At 37.1% G+C, this 19719-nt stretch overlaps 1 protein-coding gene across 8 annotated transcripts in view; it reads left to right on the top strand.

The window, feature by feature from the left end:
* The window catches only part of PRR16 (proline rich 16), a 246041-nt gene that overhangs the window by 147392 nt on the left and 78930 nt on the right, over positions 1–19719 (top strand). For 6 of the 8 annotated variants that reach the window (XR_012070450.1, XR_012070466.1, XR_012070477.1 and 3 more), the window contains 3 exons: positions 4569–5473; positions 6463–6575; positions 8781–9205. Coding sequence is in view for 1 of the 8 variants with exons in the window: in XM_006217197.4 (XP_006217259.1) it covers positions 4569–5324 (756 nt within the window). In the remaining 7 variants the exon portion in view is untranslated. Of the gene's footprint in view, positions 1–4568; positions 5966–6462; positions 6576–8780; positions 9206–19719 lie in introns of those variants that run through there. The other 2 variants (XR_004187561.2, XM_006217197.4) reach the window with 2 other exon arrangements.

The following is a 19719-nucleotide window of genomic DNA, read 5'->3' as shown; positions in this document are numbered from 1 at the left end:
AGAAAGATGCTAGGTTTTTTTGCTCAGTATTAATATAGCTGTGTCAGGTTTCATTTGGTTATTTGCCTGTAATAATCTTGTTTCTGCCACTTTCTATTCCATCTTTTGATGTCCCTTCTTGAATGAATTATTTTAATTTATTTATACTTGTTATGATACTAATATACTTTAAGTTTTTTTTTTTTACTATCTTATGGATTTGTTTCTACCTACTATGCTCTTTTGTTTGTTTTCTTATTTTCTGCTATTTTTAGATTTGTCAAAATTTCTTTGCTGACTGTTTAATCCTTATATTATTTTGAAAGTTATGCGTTTGTCTATTAATTCAGTACTTGCCCTAAAATTTTTCACATGCATTCTTAAGGAAGTCTAAAGTTAACAAGTATCAGATAATGACTCCTTACACACATACTAATACAGTGGCCTTAACATGCTTTAATTCTGATTGTTCTGCAATCAGACATGTTATTTTTCCTAGTATTTTAGTTTCACATTTTTTTAGCCCTCTCCAAAATTAGTCATTGTAGTACATTATTGTTTTATAATCAGTGCATGTTTTGATTTACTGATTCAACAATTTCTTCACTTACTTATACGTCCTGTATTCCAGTCCTTTCTTCTGATTTTGTTTTACTTTTTTCTGAATTGTCATTTATCAGTACTCTCAACACTGAGCTAGGAAGTACACTCTTCCAGTCTTTATTGTCTGATGGATAATGTCTGTTTCACTCTGGCTTTTACAGAAGAGTTAAACTATATTCCATTTCCATTACTTCCTTTCAATATGAAACCTATTTCTAAATTTCCTTCAGGCTTCTGTTGCTTGTGTGAAAATCTTCTGTCAGTCTAATTTTTGCTACTGTATAAATATTTCATGTTCCTTTTTTGTTGTAAAACTTTCATCATTACTTTCCAGTGTTCTTTATTTTAACTATATTGTGTGTGGTTGGGGATTTGCTTGTTTTCCTGTTTGAAACTCTGTGTACTTTTTTAATTAGATGATGCTTCACTTCTGAAAAACTAAATTCATTGTTTTTTTGAATGTTGCTTCTTTCATTTCTGGAACTCATTTTTTAAAGTATGTGGTTTTTCAACACAGTGTAACAAGGACTCTCACATTCTAACTGCTACCTGCCTCTCCAGCCTTATCTCTCACAGTGTCCTTCAGCGAAAAAAAAAAAAAAAGCCTTCTTTAAACTGCTCACACTTAGTGCTCTCCTATTTTTTTCTTCAAATTTGCATCTTTTTTTTTATTTAATGAAGATACTAGGAATTGAACCAAGAACCTCGTGCATGCTGGGCATGTGCTCTACTGCCAAGCTCTATACCATCCACCCACCCCCAGTGGGTGCTCTCTTCTTTCAGAAGAACTTGATCAGGCTCTTTCCTGAGGGGCCTTCTAGAATCTCTCCTATTCTCCCAGTTCGTTGCAACTCATCCTTCAGGAAGGCTGCACCCACTGTTCAGATGTGGTCTTAATTCTCCTCTTATCACAGCTTGTATCTCTCACTTAAAGCACCTAGGACACTTGTGCTTTTACAGTTATTTGTTTGAGGAGCTAATTAATGTCAGCTCCATCCACTGGATTCCCTGCTCCATGAGGACAGTATTTTGTTTGTTTCTGGTTTTGTTTGTTTTTAATTCTGTTGACATTTTTAGGCACTCAGGAAACACTGTAGGGACTTAAACCAGCCAGGAATTATTGAACCATTAGGGAGCCAGCCAGTACTTACTTATTTCCGAAAATTAGTTTCTCTATCCTCCCAGTAGACCAGCTTGCTCTCCTTTGCTGCAGGTGCCTAATATGATAAAAGACTTAGGGTAGATAACCTCTCCAGGTTAAATAGTACATGGTACCCAGGAGCCAAGATGGCTTTCTGTCTCTCGTGTTCTTTAGCTGTCCTCCCAGTTTTCTGGCCTAGAGCTAGAAAATGTGCTATGTACTCTGGATCATGTATGGATAAATCCTTTTTCCCCCATGGTATTCTAGAATAATTGGGCAGTTATCACTTCAAAAATCAAATAGGAAAGAAAATGCTTTTCTCACAGTTGAACCAAAGAAATAATCCTCAGTGAATTTATTTAACAAGTATTTGTTGGGTCCATGTTGAATGCCATTCACATTAGCACTTTAAGATCCAATAGTAGAAACAAATAAGGTCCCCAGTCTCAGTGAGATGGAGATCTAGAGAGGAAACATTATTCCGATGCTCCACTACTACTGAACATACGGTTTAAAAAAGTGAATGCTTTGAATGAAGAAAATGAGTTTCCTTGCGAGTGTTTAACAAATTAACTTGACCTAAGGGAAATTGCAGTAAGATTGAGAAGGCTTACTTCTTGAGTGTCTCCTGAGTTACGTTTTTAACAATAAATAGGAGTTAATCAGACAAAGAAGAGAGGTCAGAGCATTCTAAGAAGACAGATTAGTATGTGCAAATGTCTTGGGCAGGAAGCAGAATGGCAATTATGAGAGTCAAAAAGAAAACCAGAGAGGTTTGAGAACAGAAAGGGAAAGGGAACTTTATTAGAGTTGAGTATGAGGGCTATTTAGGAGTGAGAGACAGCAATGTGCTGGCTTGTACTAGCTAAAATTGTCAATTATTTTATTTTCAGGAATTTTATGAGCCAGATATAAAATAACTATTATTGAAAACAAAAGTATATAAACCTAATTAAATAAATTACATTAAAAATAAAGGTTTGTAATTACTCCTTATCATTCTTAATTATTTTACTATTTACTTATGCTCCTGAGTTTATGTCTATTCTACTGGTATGGTAGAAACACTTTATAATGATGAGCTACTGAACATTTTTTTCCCAATCTCACATTTGGTCATATTGCATTTACTTACTTGAAATCAACCTGAGTGGGAATTTTCACCATGAAAACTGGCAAACCCTTCAAATCAGGACTCACTTGCACTCCCAGTTATTTTTAAACTAGTTATTAAACACTTATCAGTACCACACTGAGTGTGACTATACAGAACCTTGGAGACCATGTTAAGAATTGATATTTCTCACAGGAGAAATGAACAGGCATTGACAGGTTTTAAGCAGGGAGTGACAACAGTGTAATTCTATTTTAAAAAGGTCCCTGAGACTACGAAAATGAGAGAGAAAGCAAGGTGACTCTAGGTGGCTCATATGGTAAGTAATGGTGGCTCAGACCAGGGTCAAAGAAATGAAAACAGAGAGAAGTGAATGGGTTTAGGAGCTAAAATTGAAAGCTGAGCTTTCCTGGTATTAGCATGAACCAGTCACTTAAGATGCTCATGTGGAAGAAGTCAGATCTCTCTATCCTCTTAACTACTGATTGGTTACAACGTTTTCCTGTTGAGCCCAATCTTCCCAGCATGTGTCAAAGAACCAACTTCACAGTTAAACTTAGACTTGAGCAAGAGAGGATGGAGAAGTCTACATATAGAAACATGAGATGAAGGGACTCTCCATATAGAAATAAATTATTTTCAAAGTAATCCATAACTTTTCAGTCCTCATATATGCATTTACTCACTTGAAATCAACCAATGAGAATGGCCTCCAAGATCTCTGACTACAGGGACTATGAACGATTGAGGGTCCCACTGCTGTGCTCTGAACTTGAGCATTTGACCTGAGGCCATGTTTCCCCCAAGGTGCCCCCAGGCAGTAACTGAACTGGGCAGAGACACTAAGGTAAGCCTGTTTTGGGAGATGTCATATTCCTTAACTCATGACTCCCCAGTGACCTTACCCAACTTGCCTTAGAATGTCATTGCCTGAAATGCTTCCACCCAATTTTCCTTTATTCACTTGGGGTTGAAGCTCCATCATGTGTGATGGCTCTGCTGGTCTTAATTGATTTCCTGCCTCTGCCTCACGTCTGTAGCAAATCTTGAGTGGCCATGGCTTGGATCCCTCCCCCAAGTGACAAGAGACATCTGTAGCATAAGTTCCTGTGACCAAAAGAATTTTCTGCCTCCTCCTCCAAGGTCAGACAGCTGTTGCTTCTGCCCTAGGAGCAGGAGATCATTGCCTGTGTCTTAAGAGGTTAGAAGGTTTCTTGCCATTCACCTAGTGCTTTAGACTTCTGTTTTGTAAGAAAGAAGTGTCTGGAAATGGGTGGGGTTTTGTGCCTGTGTGCCCAGAGGGACCCTTTCCAGCCTCTGCCTGCCCTTAGTCTCCCACATGAGAGACCCCAGGAAAAGAGACAAAGAATGAGGACAAATGCATGGTCTCTGGGAGTAGAGTGTATGCCTAGCATGCATGAGGTATGGGTATCTATCCCTAGTACCTCCATCAAAAAAATTAACAAAAATGAAACCTAATTACCTCCCCCACCAAAAAAAAATAGTATATCATATTCTACACATATGAAATCATTATGTTATCAAACAGTTGGCAGTTCTCTGGTAGTATTCTGTAAAGTCATTAAATGGAAACATTGAGAACAGTGGAATACACAATTCAGTATTAGTTCAGGCTCCCACAGCAGATTACAGCTAGACAGGAAGACATTATTTGCAGTATATTTAGCTTCAGGTAATTTTTCAACACCATTCTCTTGTCCTTTCCATCAGGTGGTTGACCAGATTGATACCCTGACCTCTGACCTACAGCTGGAGGATGAGATGACTGACAGCTCCAAAACGGACACCCTCAATAGTAGCTCCAGCGGCACGACAGCCTCCAGCATAGAGAAGATCAAAGTGCAGGCCAATGCCCCTCTCATTAAACCCCCAGCCCACCCATCTGCTATCCTCACGGTCCTGAGAAAGCCCAACCCTCCGCCACCTCCTCCGCGGCTGACACCTGTGAAGTGTGAAGACCCCCAACGGGTGGTGCCCGCTGTCAACCCGGTCAAGACCAACGGCACCCTTGTGCGAAATGGAGGCTTCCCAGGGGCACCAAACAAAATTCCAAACGGAGACATCTGCTGCAAACCCAGCAGTCGCTTGGACAAGGCTCCGGTGCAGGCTCTGATGCATAGACCTGAGAAAGACAGGTGCCCCCCAGCAGGGCCGCGGGAACGAGTTCGGTTTAATGAAAAAGTGCAGTACCATGGCTATTGCCCTGACTGTGACACCCGGTATAACATCAGAAACAGGGAGGTCCACTTGCACAGCGAGCCCGTCCACCCGCCAGGAAAGCTCCCTCCCCAAGGCCCTCCCCACCCTCCGCCCTCACATCTCCCTCCTTTCCCAGTAGAAAATGGGGGGCTGGGAATAAGCCACAGTAACAGCTTCCCCCCTCTCAGACCTGCAACTGTGCCTCCTCCCACTGCACCAAAACCGCAGAAGACGATCTTGAGGAAATCGACCACTACAACAGTGTGATATATGCCATTTAAAAAAAGACTTTTTCTTTTTTTTTAATTTCTATATTATAAACATAAAATAATAAGTAATGAGCACTTTCTACTCAAGCAATAAAAAGCCCAAATATATTTATCCTGCATTCAGCAAAGTGGCATAAAAATCACCTGGTAAGTATGCAGTATGTTGTTTATATCCTGGGTATACGTTGTTTAAAAAGTTGCATCATCAAAAACCACAGAATAATGAAAAAGCTGAATATATTGTGTTCTCAGCTGACCTGTGACAAACTGTGACCTATAGATTTCAAATATTTTGATTTACTCTGAAAGGTGGGATTAGATTCATTTTATTCATGCCTAACTCATCTATGCATTAATAACATGCCATAGTCTCCACTTTGACCTAATGCTTTTTAATAAGAAATTTTAATACCGAAGGACTATTTTATTATTTTTTTCTAAAGATGTTTGTCACTAGTTTTGCATTACTAAATGCTAAGGACCAGAAAGTTTATTTTCTATACTATACAATTATGCTTATATGTTCACCTGTCTATGTAATGAAAGATTTTGGTCTGTGCAAATATCGTATGTCAATAAACAACAGTAAATAATGGTAAAACCAAACGTTCCTCAGAATTAAAATGAAGCAATGGTTCATTTAATCTCATGTTAATATTCATCAAAATGGATAGCAACTTTGACAAGAGTTTGGAGATCACACTGAGTTTATGTCAGAATTTTTCCAATTTAAGTTCATAATCGAAGATCTAAATAGAACTGTACACATTTTCATGTTATGTACTTCCATTTTGGTACCTCAAGTATGATCTATTGCACCCAACCCCTTCAGACCCTCCCCACAGTCAGCATGCCCCCAGAACACACCATAAACGCGTACATTGGTCAGTAGGATAACTTGCCTCCTGCATCAGCAAGCTCTCTGCCTCTTGGAGGGATCCCCCACTTATGGAGAATCCTAGGGGAAAATAAAGATGCCGCTGAAATGGACGTTTTTAGCATTAGCCTTAAGCTGATTCCCCTCAGAGCTGAAATATGCCAAGAGTTCTTTGTTATTCTATAGAAGGAAGAGAGGAAAACCTTTCTTCCTAAAATCCGATAAATGTGTTTCTCTTTACTTTCATTTGCCATCTTAGATCACACTTACCAATGGACAAAAGTTCACTTCTTAACTACCATGATTTGGACCGATCATATGATTTGCCCTGGAGTTAGAAATGAGTCGACTGCCTTAGAATCGTGATGACAGGTGCGTGCCTGAGCAAAATGTGTTCCTGAAGTGGCAGGAGTAGAGGGAGTCATCTTTGGTGGAGATGTGATTATTCTGCATCTTAAAAAAAAGAGTCCTGTAATATTTTTGAACATTTGGCTTTCAATCTCAAAACTTTAATTTTCACTGCTATAGGAAGTTAGTTTTCAATTGTATTTCCTTTTTGCCTTTTTCAAGCTATATTATCATAATTTGGTATGCTGTTTTTAAACAACTTCTTAGTAAAAGATGCTAATATATTTTAGGCATAATGCCATAAGGAAAATAGGTTTATTTTTAAAGAAACAATCAAACAAGTAAAAAATAGAGACATCATGTTGAAAATTTACTCAGCATGATTTTTGTTCTGTGTGTGTTGGACTTGATGATAATGCAAGGCAGAATATATCCGACTTGTCAGAAAGTTACAAAACATAAGACCAGTAATCAAGAAAGGCCCTAATCTAAAATGTATTAACTATATATCACTATGTTTAATAAATATGAGCCAGGTAGATAAATAATTGACTCACTGAATACCAAAATAATATGTATATTCTCAACATTTTAATGCATTCATTTAGGCTTGTTATAAACAAACTTGGGGTTTCATCACTTTTCTAGATTTAAATAATTACTTCCTTTCAAATATCCATCCAGTGTAAGAAGTTTTGATATTACAAATGATGTTAGAAGACATACAGTTTTCTCCCTTTGGCCCACCTTCCTTTCACAGCCAGTTACTGTGAACTAATAATTACCTAATAGTTTGAGACTTTGTCCCTTGTCAGTCTCTGGGATCCAATCTGGATGTCAAGGTAGAGCTTACTAACAACCCAGATCATCCACAAAGCAGATAACTCATTTGCAATAAAGCAAGCTGAGTAAGCTGGGCCATCTAAGCTGGTTGAATAAGGGCATTTGAGCCAGATGCCTAGACACAACCTCTGAGGTTCAAATCTCTCTCTCCCTCAAGGTAGAGACAAAGCTACCCCAGGAAAGACCATCTTTTTATGTTTGATTACTGACATATGCCAAAACCACAGCACCTTTTCTTTTTAACACATTTATACGTAACTGTGGGCCTATAAAGCTGAATTAAATCCCCACCTAAAAAGCTACAGTTATTGACCTTCTTCTCTTATTACAGTTTGTTTATTACATAGTCAACATTAAATGTTAGATTACAGCAGTGTTGGGACTTTTTTAAATTTTATTTGCTCCATATGTTACTTTTTTTTTTTCTCTAATGTATGGAATATATTGGGCCAATAGGTTTTTTTGGCCCAATTGATAATTTTGCAACGTTCAGTGGAACCTAGTCATGTCTTTAAATATACATAAACTTGTAAAACATGGAAAGCAATTAACATAGAGTGTCATAATATTTGCCTGGAAACTTGTAATTAAAGTGTCATAAGTGGCAGTGCAGTTTTTGTCATCAGCCAGCATTACTTTCAAAATTTAAATTCTGAAGTGCAAGCTCTGCACAAGGTTCATTTAACCATCATAAAGCACAGTCTGTCTGTCCTTTTCCTGAAGATACCAAGGCAGAAATGCTTTTTATCAGATCCTTAAAGGCAGGTTGTTTTCTGGCAATATGATTTAATTCTTTTATTCACACGGAGAGAGTACCTAAGAGCTGGCCTTCATCCTCCTTTGATGGTGATGTTCCTACAAAATGTAAAATAGTCGTACTGCTTATGACGACATCCACTCACAGTGAAAGGGAGCCTATGGTTCAAAAAACATGGTGGCCGTGAATTAAACTGGAATAGGAAAGATTTTGTCCTATTAATTTAAACACAGATTGTCCCATTTTTTGTGATGAAAGGTTATTGTATCTCCACTGATGAAAGGTGAAAAGTGACTAAAACTTGCCCAAAGTTATCTCCCATCTCTCAGTAGCTATAGCAGTTATAAAAGGAAATAAAACTGATAATTTTTAGGCCATGCTTAAGCTAAATATAAAGCATCTGCTCAAAAGCACAGGGCATGCGAGAGAAATTTCCCAGTCTTCAATTTAATGTTATGTTCATACCTCCTTTCGTTAGTTTAATAATAGCCTATGGGGAAAAAAGAAGTCTGCTATTAACTGAAGTGGTTTAATTAACCTAAAAAAGCTTGTGTTTGAGTTATGCCTGCATCAGAGTATTTAATGAATAAAGGAATAAGGCACTGTATTATATGGCTTCCTTTGGACAGATCAGTCGTTGCTTTTAACAGAACCAAGAGCAGTAGCTACACACAGCTTCTGAAACTATGGAAGACCTTGTATCTACAGATTCTAATTATAGCTCTTTTTGGATGCTCCGTGAAGAAAAGCTTGAGTAGTTCCACATGTAATCGCACTTGGAATGGTGTAATCAAGTCATGAATCCCTGCCTTGACTGAACTTTTTTCCTGTGGAGTATAGGCGTTAATGTAACGGCAAGTCTTGTAAATTGTCCTGATTCAGTTTCTTTCCCTAGATTCTCGGTTGGTAGCACATTCTGCTATCATGTACACTCAGATGTGTAGCAAAAGATTGCATTGTAATGTGCATTGGTATGTACTTATGATTTCTAAGTGAGGAAATGATTTATGAGCATTAAAATTCCACATCACATAGTTAGGCAGAATGCACAGAATCTGGCAATTACTAGACATGATTGCAAAATCACACGACATTTCTGGGTCAATGTGGAACCAGGACACGGGATTCAAATTTTCAGATTAAATGTTTTGGAGCTTTAGAATCGTTCAGTCCCCTGATACTGAAATAATGACAGGTGAGATGCTATCATTAGGGCCAGCAGCAGTGTTGAACATAAAACCACATTAGCCATGTCTTCGTGGAGGATCAATTATGTAGGGTGTCATTTCATTGAAGGCGCTTGGATTTATCATTCTGCTCTTTTTGGAAAAAACTAAAGTGGATCATAAAGAAGCTCTGCAAGTAACCCTCTCTTGAAAATGTAGTTAAATCGACGTGGGATATAGAATTAAGTGAAGGCCAAGGGAAAATACTTAGGAAATATTGCTTATGATTTATGACTTCTAGAGTGATGAAAGACAGGTAAACTAATATTTTTGACTGCTTTCTGAAACTTTACATACATTAGTTTTTCTAAGGCTCATATGATGCATAAAATAGATATTATCCTGATTTACAAACTGAAGAAATCCAGGACCTCAGTTTCAGTTTTTTGCCAAAACTGACCCCTTAAGTTACTGCTTGGTGTTTTCGTGTCAGCATGGCATCCCGTGATTTTTTCCCCACAACACCACCATTTAATTGTGTTCTTCATAGCCCTGAACTTTGCAGATCTTTCCTTTTTTCTGAGGAGTTATTTTGACGGTTGAAAGGGGTTACCTAATGTTATTTTGACATTCTTAATATGTTTGATCTTTGCAGAATGTGAAGGGATTTCAGGCAATTTAGCAAGCGTCAAACATGAATGAGCTGTTGAATAATGCAAGCCTCATTTTCTCATGTATTGTATCAGAGGCTTCACCTTTCTATTTTTTTCCCTTAAGTTCAAAGGCTGTCTATTATTTTGGATTTTTTTTCCTCAGAAGTTCTGATTTCACAGTATTAATGTCATTTGACAGTAACTGTGTTGCTTCCATTACTGGTATTTCATCTGTGAGTTTCCTCTATTTAACATTGACCCCTACAGCTAAAAATAGCAATAGATCCACTCTGTGGAACCACTGAAGAACCAGTGCATTAGAACGTGAGTAAAAGCTTTTCCATCCTTTTGTTATTATAGATATGATTTTTCCACTACTTGTTAATGTAGTTGTCAATTCTTCTAACCACCAAAGGGAATTTTGAATCAGTGAAATGAAACAGTGTGCCCGTGGGTAGGTTAGAGATGATGTTGACCATACAAGAGATCTAACCCTTACCAAGGGCTTGCTTTGTGCCACACATTCTTCTATGTGTTTGAATGTGTTATTTTTCCTTCATAGCATCATTTTTCCCTCCTAACACCCAGTGTTTTGCACACTATTATTATCTACATTTTACAAATGAGGAAATTGTCACTGAGACCTGCCACTCAAGGTCATAGAGCCAGGAAGTGGTCAAGCCAGGACTGTAAGGCAGGCAGGCAGCTTCCACAGCCCGTGTTCTCTCCACTGCCTTTCGGAACTGCCCAAAGCACGACCCCTGCCTAATGCCCAGGTCATCTGTAGAGCTTACAGTCATTTCACTGAAACATGCTTGAAGAGGTTTTTGGAAGAAATTTTTTTTAATGTCTATTTCTGTATAAGTCAAGGTGTGGTAGCAAACAACTCCGGTTTCTCAGAGGCATCCGAGTTATTTCCTGCTCACCCTAAGCTTACTGTGAGTCCAGGAGACTCTCCAGGGCAGGTGTCCTTCATTCAGCAATAAAGGCTGTGTGGAATGTGTGCCTCTACCACCTGGCCGTGTGTCCTCCTCCAGAACCGCTACAACGGAGGATTGGGAGACTGGAGAATCTTACCATGTTTTTAACTCAGCCTTTTATTCATGTCGTTGGCCAAGAGTCACATGGCCCTTCCCGCAGTCCCTTCAGGGAGGAGAAGGAGATCCGCACATGGGTGAGTACCAGTTATGCCTACCATGGTTCCCAAAGGAGTCATTTTTTTGGTATGTATATAATTTGAATACGTTATAGGCCTCCTTTCTTTCCTTTTCATATTACTTGATACTTGTTTTAATCTCACTGTAAATTATAGATGTCATCTTAGTTTAAACAAAGATGGAGAAAAGAAATGAATCTAACATCTGACTTGCTAAAAATGTAGTGGAGGGAATTGACAACATTCATTGAAGGTGAGGGGTGAATTTTATCACAGCCTTTAGCTACCATATTTGAATTCTATCTGAGGCTACGCACCAACCTATGTTTTTTAGTTAAGTGTTTGAGAATTGCATACTAGATTTTCTTTAGTTAAATTTCCGAGTGAAGATGTTTTCAGTAAATTAGGTTACTATATGAATAAACCTTATCTGAAGACACGTACTTATCTAGAATAGTCGAAAAAAAATGAAACTCTACTACAGAAATTTGCCATTGATAAAGTAAATTATGACATGTGTATTTATAATATGAATTTAGAGGGCAGTATATTAGGATAAAAGTGTAAGTTTGAAATGAGAAGTCCTGGATTTGAGTCTCAATTTTCTCATCTCTCATGTGTTCCTGGTCAAATTGCTTGATCTGGCCTGAGTTTGCTTTAAGATGAACATAATGGTGCCACTGTTCTCTAGCTAATAGTGTTCCTGAGTCACTGTCCTCCCCTTGCATTTTCTGGGCTCACCAAATCCTCTGTTACAAAGGATCTGCAATGCGGATAAGCAGCTTCAGGATTCAGCAAGTCTGTAACCTTTGGAGCAATTGAATAGGCACAGTCACCAAATGGTTCCACCTTACGTTTTGCATATGTCAGAAACACCTCCCACTCCTCCTTGTAGCACCCTCCAGGCTGGAACTAAGGAGCCTGTGTACGGCAGTGTAGCTAAGTACTGTTTACTCCGTGACTTGTTTTCAGTTCCATTGTATTATTTGCATGGGAAGAGAGCTCTGCTGACACACTGCGTCACACACATTGCAGTTCAGGCATGACTTCTGCTTTGTTTATTTGCTCAAACTCCCACTATTTTTTGGCTCATCTCTCTCTTGTCACAAAAATAGAAATGTCATGCATTTCCCCTACCTTAGTTTGTCTATACCTTCACAGGGTACTTGTTCCCCAAAGTGCCAGGTTTCAAGCACTGTGTTTCTACTGTAGCAACACTGGTACACTAACCATTCCCTACTACCATGCAGTGTCCTGACCTTTATTACCTCCTCTAAAGGATACCACCTTCCAACTTGTTATAAGGCCCTAAGGATTTAATGAATGTGAAAGTACTTCACTAACAGGAAAACCTCATAAAATGCAGTTCATTGTCATCAGTTTATGGTATTTCTTACCCATGTTCCTCGTTAATCTGGTGGATTTGTGTATGCCTACGTTGATGCTAATGATATTTATTCATCTCATTTATAAAGTAATTATTTTACATAGTTTTATTAGTTACTATTATTAAGCCTAATGATTTTCTTAGAACCTTGCCAGTTCATATGTAGAACTCTCATTGATTTAAAAGATTTTGTGAATTAGTCAGAAAATGAACATGATAGAAATTCTAGGTGACTACAACAGAGAGCACAGTTTATTAAACCGTTTTGACAAGTGTAGCTTAATTTTAATTATTTATGATAATATTTAATAGCACATGAGTAAATTCATTTAGGATATAATTTGTCAAGCTAATAAAGTCTAATGCCTCTAGGCCTTTATAAATCTCCTAAAAATGTTTGTTCAAATAAGGAATTAAATCATCAAGATTTTGTTTAAAAAAGGAATGTCTGTGTTTGTGGTTAAAAACATCATTTGTCAGTGATATTATTAAAAATTGCCAAAGCATTAACTATAATTTTGCTTTTAAACAAAGGCTGTGATATGCTTGAGTATATGTTTCAGTGAGGTACCTTTCAAAAGGACTAAGAACTGAAGCTTTTTGATCACAGTGATTTGTGGCTTAAGTGTAGGTAAATTAATATTGCTAATAACAGTCCAAAATTATAATCTGAAAGTATTATTTTCTAATAACTCAAACCACTCTTTCAGACAAAACCTGAATATTTGGATTTATTTTACCTTTCTCCAAAACTTCATAGTTGTATCAAATAATGTCTGCTTTTTGCTTGATATTTGAAATACAGTACTGATGTTCTAGGTTTGTTTTTTGTTTTTAAGATGTCATTTTCTGAGTGGATTTATTATTTGTAATACAGAGAATTAATATTAAAAATAGATCCTCTATATGACTTGCCAAAGATCTTCTGATCATCAAAGCTCCAGTTCTCAGTCAGATTTAACTTCTGCATCTCCCTTGTTCCTTTTATCCAAATAATTTGAATTTTTTTGCCAAGTCTTTTTTGTTTTTTGTAGTAACACCATTCCCAATCACACTATCCTCAGAGAGGCTTTTATCCCCTAAATTCTGACATTACATTGCCACATGCTTGTCACTCAAACGTTTGCCTGCACTTCCAGTCCATTCTGCAGATATCCAACAGAGACATTTTCCTTTCATTTTCTCATCTCAATCCAGAAATTTTGAAGGCTCAGAATAATCTGCTATTTGAAATTCTGAACTCTGGGCATGGCATTTCTAGGGAAAACTCTTCTAAGGCTGCTTTTACAAGGGCCCACTCTGGGGAGTTCAACACTAATCAGACTGCTCCAGCCAAGGAGTCTAAAGGACTGACCCACTGCTGTGCCCTATTCAGTTCCTATTGCTGCGCCTTCCCTTGAACATGTGGCCCCAACCTGAAATAATTTCTCCTCTCTATTACAAGAGAGTAGGTTTTGTAAATCATGCTCTGTTGATTTCAACTATTTATCTGATTCCTTTCCTAACAAATAAAATAAAATTTAATGTAAAAAAAAAAACCCCACTGTGGTGGTAAAGTGGGTAAAACATGGGTAAAAACAAAACTTGAAGATGCATATGGAAAAAATATCTTAACTATTAGTTAAATAAATATGAATTTAAGTGAATATTATTTCTTAAATTAACATTATACAAGGGTATTTACCATCTACTCTCACTAGCAAAAAATCCATATGATATTAGAGTAGAAGAAATTCACAATAGTTAAATCCAATACCTTCACTTAATGGGTTAGAAAATTGACCTCTTAGGAGGACAAAGCAACTCATGCAGATCCATGTACAGAAATATAAGTTTCCTCACTTGATAAAAAATTTATTCCTATTAATTTAAAACAAGCAGAAGACAGATTGCTACATGTTGGTGTGATCGGAACCTTGGCAGAGAAGGAGAAATAAGCAAGAAAATTTGAGCTAATAATGTAAAGTGTGATCACATAGAAGGTGCTGCGCAAAAAAAAAGGAAGGAAGGGATGTGGAAAGAAAATTGAAATAAAGAAAGAAATTAAAATCTTGTACATAAAAATAGAGCTGAATACAGTGGAATAAAATGAAGGCTATGCACTTAATAATACGTGAAGGTTTGGTTGCACATTTTACTATTTAGACTAAGGTTATGTAGCATACTACTCTTTTATTTGCCTTTCTTTTTAGTTTGAAGATATGCTCTCCTTTGACAACAATGTAGGAAAAAGCCCTATTTCCTCCCAGGGATGCAGATAGCTGATAAAAGGGATTTCTGAGTCAGGCATGATGTTTAAATATTCCTATGAGGATGCGGCTTTTAGTTAGGTTTATATTTCCTCTTTTGACTGCATGCATTTTAAGAGCCATCTTATCCTAAGCTCTATCCACATCACTACAGTGGTGTAGACGGGGACACGAACAAGCACTGTCAGCTGGCAAGGACCACAGTGCCAGATTCAAAGATAAACGAGGTGAATACAGTTTGCGACTGGAATTGTATAGATGGCTTTCTCCTTCAGCCACCCTAAACCTGTCTCCACTTACTGGAATACATGTACAAGTTGCATGAGATTTTTTCCTGATGAGAAAACTCTAATTATTTTTCCATGGTTATGTTCATCATTTACATCAAATTTATATCCTCAGCCTAGAGAACCGAAGCCTCATGGTGTTTTATTTTCAGTAGAGTCCCTGTCATATGAACTGAGTATAGGACGGTCTGTTGTTCTTGATAAAATCAGTTTGATAAAGATCAGCTGTGGTCTCAATGCATCTTTGGTGACTGACCGCATGGAACGCACAATCAGGTGTAAGTGTTTTATTGATCACCTTTCCCTAGTCACATAGCTTTTGCTATTGCTCTCATTTAATGGATGTTTCCTTGCAATGCTTGGGGAGATTGGAGTGAAATTTGAAAAGACTGTTTTTATATCTTGGGTTCAGTGTGTTTGAGAGTTTCCTTATTGATAGTTAAAAAGTGTGACATTTAGTTAGTTTACTGTTATAAAGGTTAGCCCTCATAAAGTTCCTAATCCGTGAAATGAGGGAAACTATTCTGGATTTCTTACAAACTATGGGCTGATATAAATAGCAGCTAATGCACACTGGTCCTTTAAACAAGAGAGGAATGGAATTGGGTCTGGCAGTATATACTGCCTTAAGGTATCTTGGGAACTTTTCTGTACTGAGTTAGATACTAACGCTGCATCTGGGCTTATATAAGCAAACAGGATTGTGGGTTGTTTTTCCTTCAATGTCAAAGTTCAAACCCAGAAGCTAATATATTAACATAGGTTCTTACACTCCTTTCTAAACTTCCTAGGAAAACGGCTTTTTCAAAAAGGGGGAGAGGAAACCAACACCAGGGAAGGTGGTGGAGATGGGGAAAAGATACTTATAGATTTGGAGTGGATGATGCTGGGGAAGGCAAAGTTTCTGTTCTGATCTTGAATGCTGGAAATGGGCCGATTATTCCCTTGTTACTAAGTCACTGAGGCTTGGAGAGGTTAAGTTTATTTACCTTGGGTCTCCCAGCTATTAAGTGACAGACGTGTGACTTGACCATAATTCTGATCTTCTGCAAAACCTGTGAACTTTCCTGTACACTTCAGCCTTATAAAAATCCCAGATGATGGGAGAACACTGGCCACATAAGAAGCTTCAAAAAGTGAGTTCTTAATTATTTTCCTAGAGCTCTCCAGCTATTTTAAGGAAAGGATTATCTCTGATAAAGTTTTGTTCGTTTAAAACTATTGTATGCCACATGTTCCATAGTTTTCAACAATCTGACTATTTCACTGACTCAAAAGCAGATACAGCTTTAAGACAACAGCCATCTAATCTGCCTGCCTGGTATGCTCTTTACTTTTAATAAAGGTTTCTTACAGGCTGCAAATGATGCTCTTAGGGTATTTGTGAAACAGCTGGAGGAAATTTCCATTTTTCCCTCAAATGAAAATCATTTGTTTGTAATACTTATGAGTATTACATACAAGGCACTATGTTTGATAAGGGGAAAAAGAAAAAAAGAAAAGTTAAAAGAAAATAACTTAAACTATTAATAAAGAGACTTTATTTCATTAAAATCTTTAGAGAAACAAGATATTAAAAATTTCAGAGGCTCTGAAGGATAAAAGGCAGTTCTGCTGCACATCAGAATTGAGGTTGGCACCTGGGAAAGCATTAATAGGTTCAGATTGATATGGTAGACTATAAGTCATTGACGCAACTTGTTACTGATCAGTTTTAGTTTCTAAGAATGGAAGAAAATGTAAAAGTTTCTCTGCACAGAATCAGCCTCTATGAAAATGTTTACTGTTTTTTACTGTAATAATTTTAGTCTTGATTCTTTTTATTTATCATATGACAGCCATCTATTTTTTTCAGGGTTTCTGGTGATAGTAAAGACATCTCTTATCCCTTAGCAAAATCTCTTCTTGAATTTAGTAACTGCCAAGGTTAATCCTTCACCTTAACCAGCAATGCACTTACTGTATGAAACATGGTCAGTGTTGATCATTCCTTGCTTTTAATCTTAGGATGTATGAAAGACAAAGACTTTTTTTTTTGATAGTGAATGTATCAATAGCTAGAAAATGTCAATCAATGTTCTAGTCATGTCTATCAGTTACTTACTTCAGCTTTTCAATAGGATGGTGATTACTCATTTTTCTTCTATCAAAAGGGTCATTCTCTTTTACAATAGCACTAATGAGCTCCTGGTCGGAATTTAATTGTCAGGAAATGATTTCCTGAGGATACCTTGAATGGAATTATCTTGAAACATCTTTTCTTGAATATGCCAATGTTCTGGTGAACCTCAGACAGGAAAAGCTAAAACTGCTGTTGTTATAGAGAAAAGAAAATGGAAAGATAAAGGAGGCACTTGTGATCTTATGACGTACAAGGAGCCATTATCAAGAACTGTCAACACTAGGAGAAGGATTAGTATGGGTTGCGTTAAGCATATCTCCTTCAAAAGGAGACCAGAATTAAACTAAATGTACATGCATTTTTAAGAGAAAAAGCAAAATTAAAGAAGATGTGTGGGAATTATCAAACACATTATTTTAAATCAGCATTTAGTTATAATGGTATCTTCAGGCCATTTTTAACTGATCTGCAAATAATGCTGATACTTGCAGTGAGATTTTTCAGGGAAGAATATTATCCTTGCCTACTCAAAGTATCTTCTGCCTTTATTTTTAGTCTTTAGCATTCCCTTTACAATTTATAATTACATCTGATCTTGTGTGTGATGATAATTTCTACCTGGAAAAAATTTATACTGAAAAGAAACAATTTTTATTAATCACCCAAATCCAAATAAAGCCCTGTGATCTTAGTTTGCGATTTCAAAACCAGGACAATGGCCTGATTTAAACAGCATTAGTTTTAGTGATGGTTTGTTTTCAAATTCACAGTGGTTTGTTACAAGTTGATACACTTGTGGGCTTTGAATTTATGAAATGTTTATCCTTCTAGAAACAAATATCAATTCAGTAATATCACAAATGTCTTGAAACAAGGATACTTGTTTCTGTCATGATAGTGGGTTTTTCCAGTCTATATTTTGGAAAGAAAACAAGGAACACTTACAATTTGTATTTCCTTCTATTGCTTTATTCTTCCAGCCATTTGTCCCAAATGGACTACAGAATTCCTCAATTTTTAGGAAGAGTAAAGTTTCCAAAAGTAAAAGACTACAACTTGATAAGTTGTACAGGGGATGGGGCACTGGAATATCACTTACTTGGATCCACATCTCAGTGTAATCCTCACTCACTAGCCCATCTGCCTCCAAATTCCATGTAGTTTTGATCTTTCCTGGAGAAGCTGGGGCTGTAGGAAGTCCTAAAGGTGGGGCTTTCTGTTAGCCCCCAATTGGTAAGCATGGCTCAATACTCTTGTAACTCTAGAAGGCATAGAAATAGATGTTTTAGGATTTAGAGATAATTTGAGCCCAATTATCCATTAAACATGAAGAACTGAACCCAGGACTCTTAACTTCAAGTTAAGTGTATTATTGCCCTAGACTTCTTTTTTTCATTATTCCAAAAGAGGAAAGTAAGTCATAAATGGAATTTGATGAGACATGTGTCAGAGGGCCAGGATAGAAGTGGTTCAAGTCCTTTCAGTGATGCCTCGATGCAAAGAGAAGGCAAGTCACATTCCGTCTTATTTCCAAGCAGTGAATGGACAGGGAGTCAAAAACTCAACTGTAATCAGAGAACAGGATGATAAGTTAAAATAAGTTGGATGTTTGTGTAAAAGAAAGTCAATAGGGAGTGGTGAGCAGGGTCCTTTGAAGACTCTCAGAGATTCAAGATGCTCAGCCTTCAGAGATCCTTTCCACATAACATCGCATCCATTAAAATACTCCCCCATCCTTCATTAGACACACCTTATCATTAAAAGTTGGGATGGGTGTTTAGAATTTCTTTTTGAAATGATTTGGCTACAATTAACTGATCTAATTGACAGTTGTCTATAATGTCTTCATAATCATATAAACTACATAATCAGAAACACATGAATTTTTGCCAAGAGAGTATATTTTTTCAAATGTAATAGATTATACATATATAATACATTGAGATGACCGAATTTAGCAATAATGGTACATTTTATAAGCATATAATTAAATTCATTGACTTGATTTTGCAAAGAGTCTTTTTTATGTATTATTTTGGAGGAATCATTATGGGAATCTCAGAATTATTTTCAGTTACTGAAAATCTCATGATCCCTAGTTACTCTGCCCATATATATCCAATGGGAAAAAAATACTTACAATGGGGGCATATGACCAGCAGCAAAGCACATGGACCCCCTAAACACATTAACATGAGAAAGATTTTAAAATACCCAGCTAGCCTGGACTACCACGTGCATAGTAGCTCACTTGCTTTACCCCAGGTATGCTCGTCTCGTGAATGCAGATGTTTTCTTAGCATTTATTACTGCTGTATTAGTTTTCTATTGCTGTTGCAATGCATTACCACAAACAGTGACTTAACCCAAATGTAGTATCTTACAGTTCTAGGAGTCAGGAATCTGAAATAGGTTTTGCTGGACTAAAATCAAGGAGTTCACAGGGATGTGTTCCTTTCTGGAGGCTAGAGGAGAATTGTCCAGCCTTTGTAACTTTTTGAGGCAGCCTACATTCCTTGAGTCATGGCCCTTTCTCCGTCTTTAAAGC

The sequence above is a fragment of the Vicugna pacos genome, chromosome 3 (assembly GCF_048564905.1).
Source record: "Vicugna pacos chromosome 3, VicPac4, whole genome shotgun sequence".
NCBI lineage: Eukaryota > Metazoa > Chordata > Mammalia > Artiodactyla > Camelidae > Vicugna > Vicugna pacos.
Note: the sequence above shows the minus strand (reverse complement) of the source record. Positions and strands in the feature narration are given on the sequence as shown.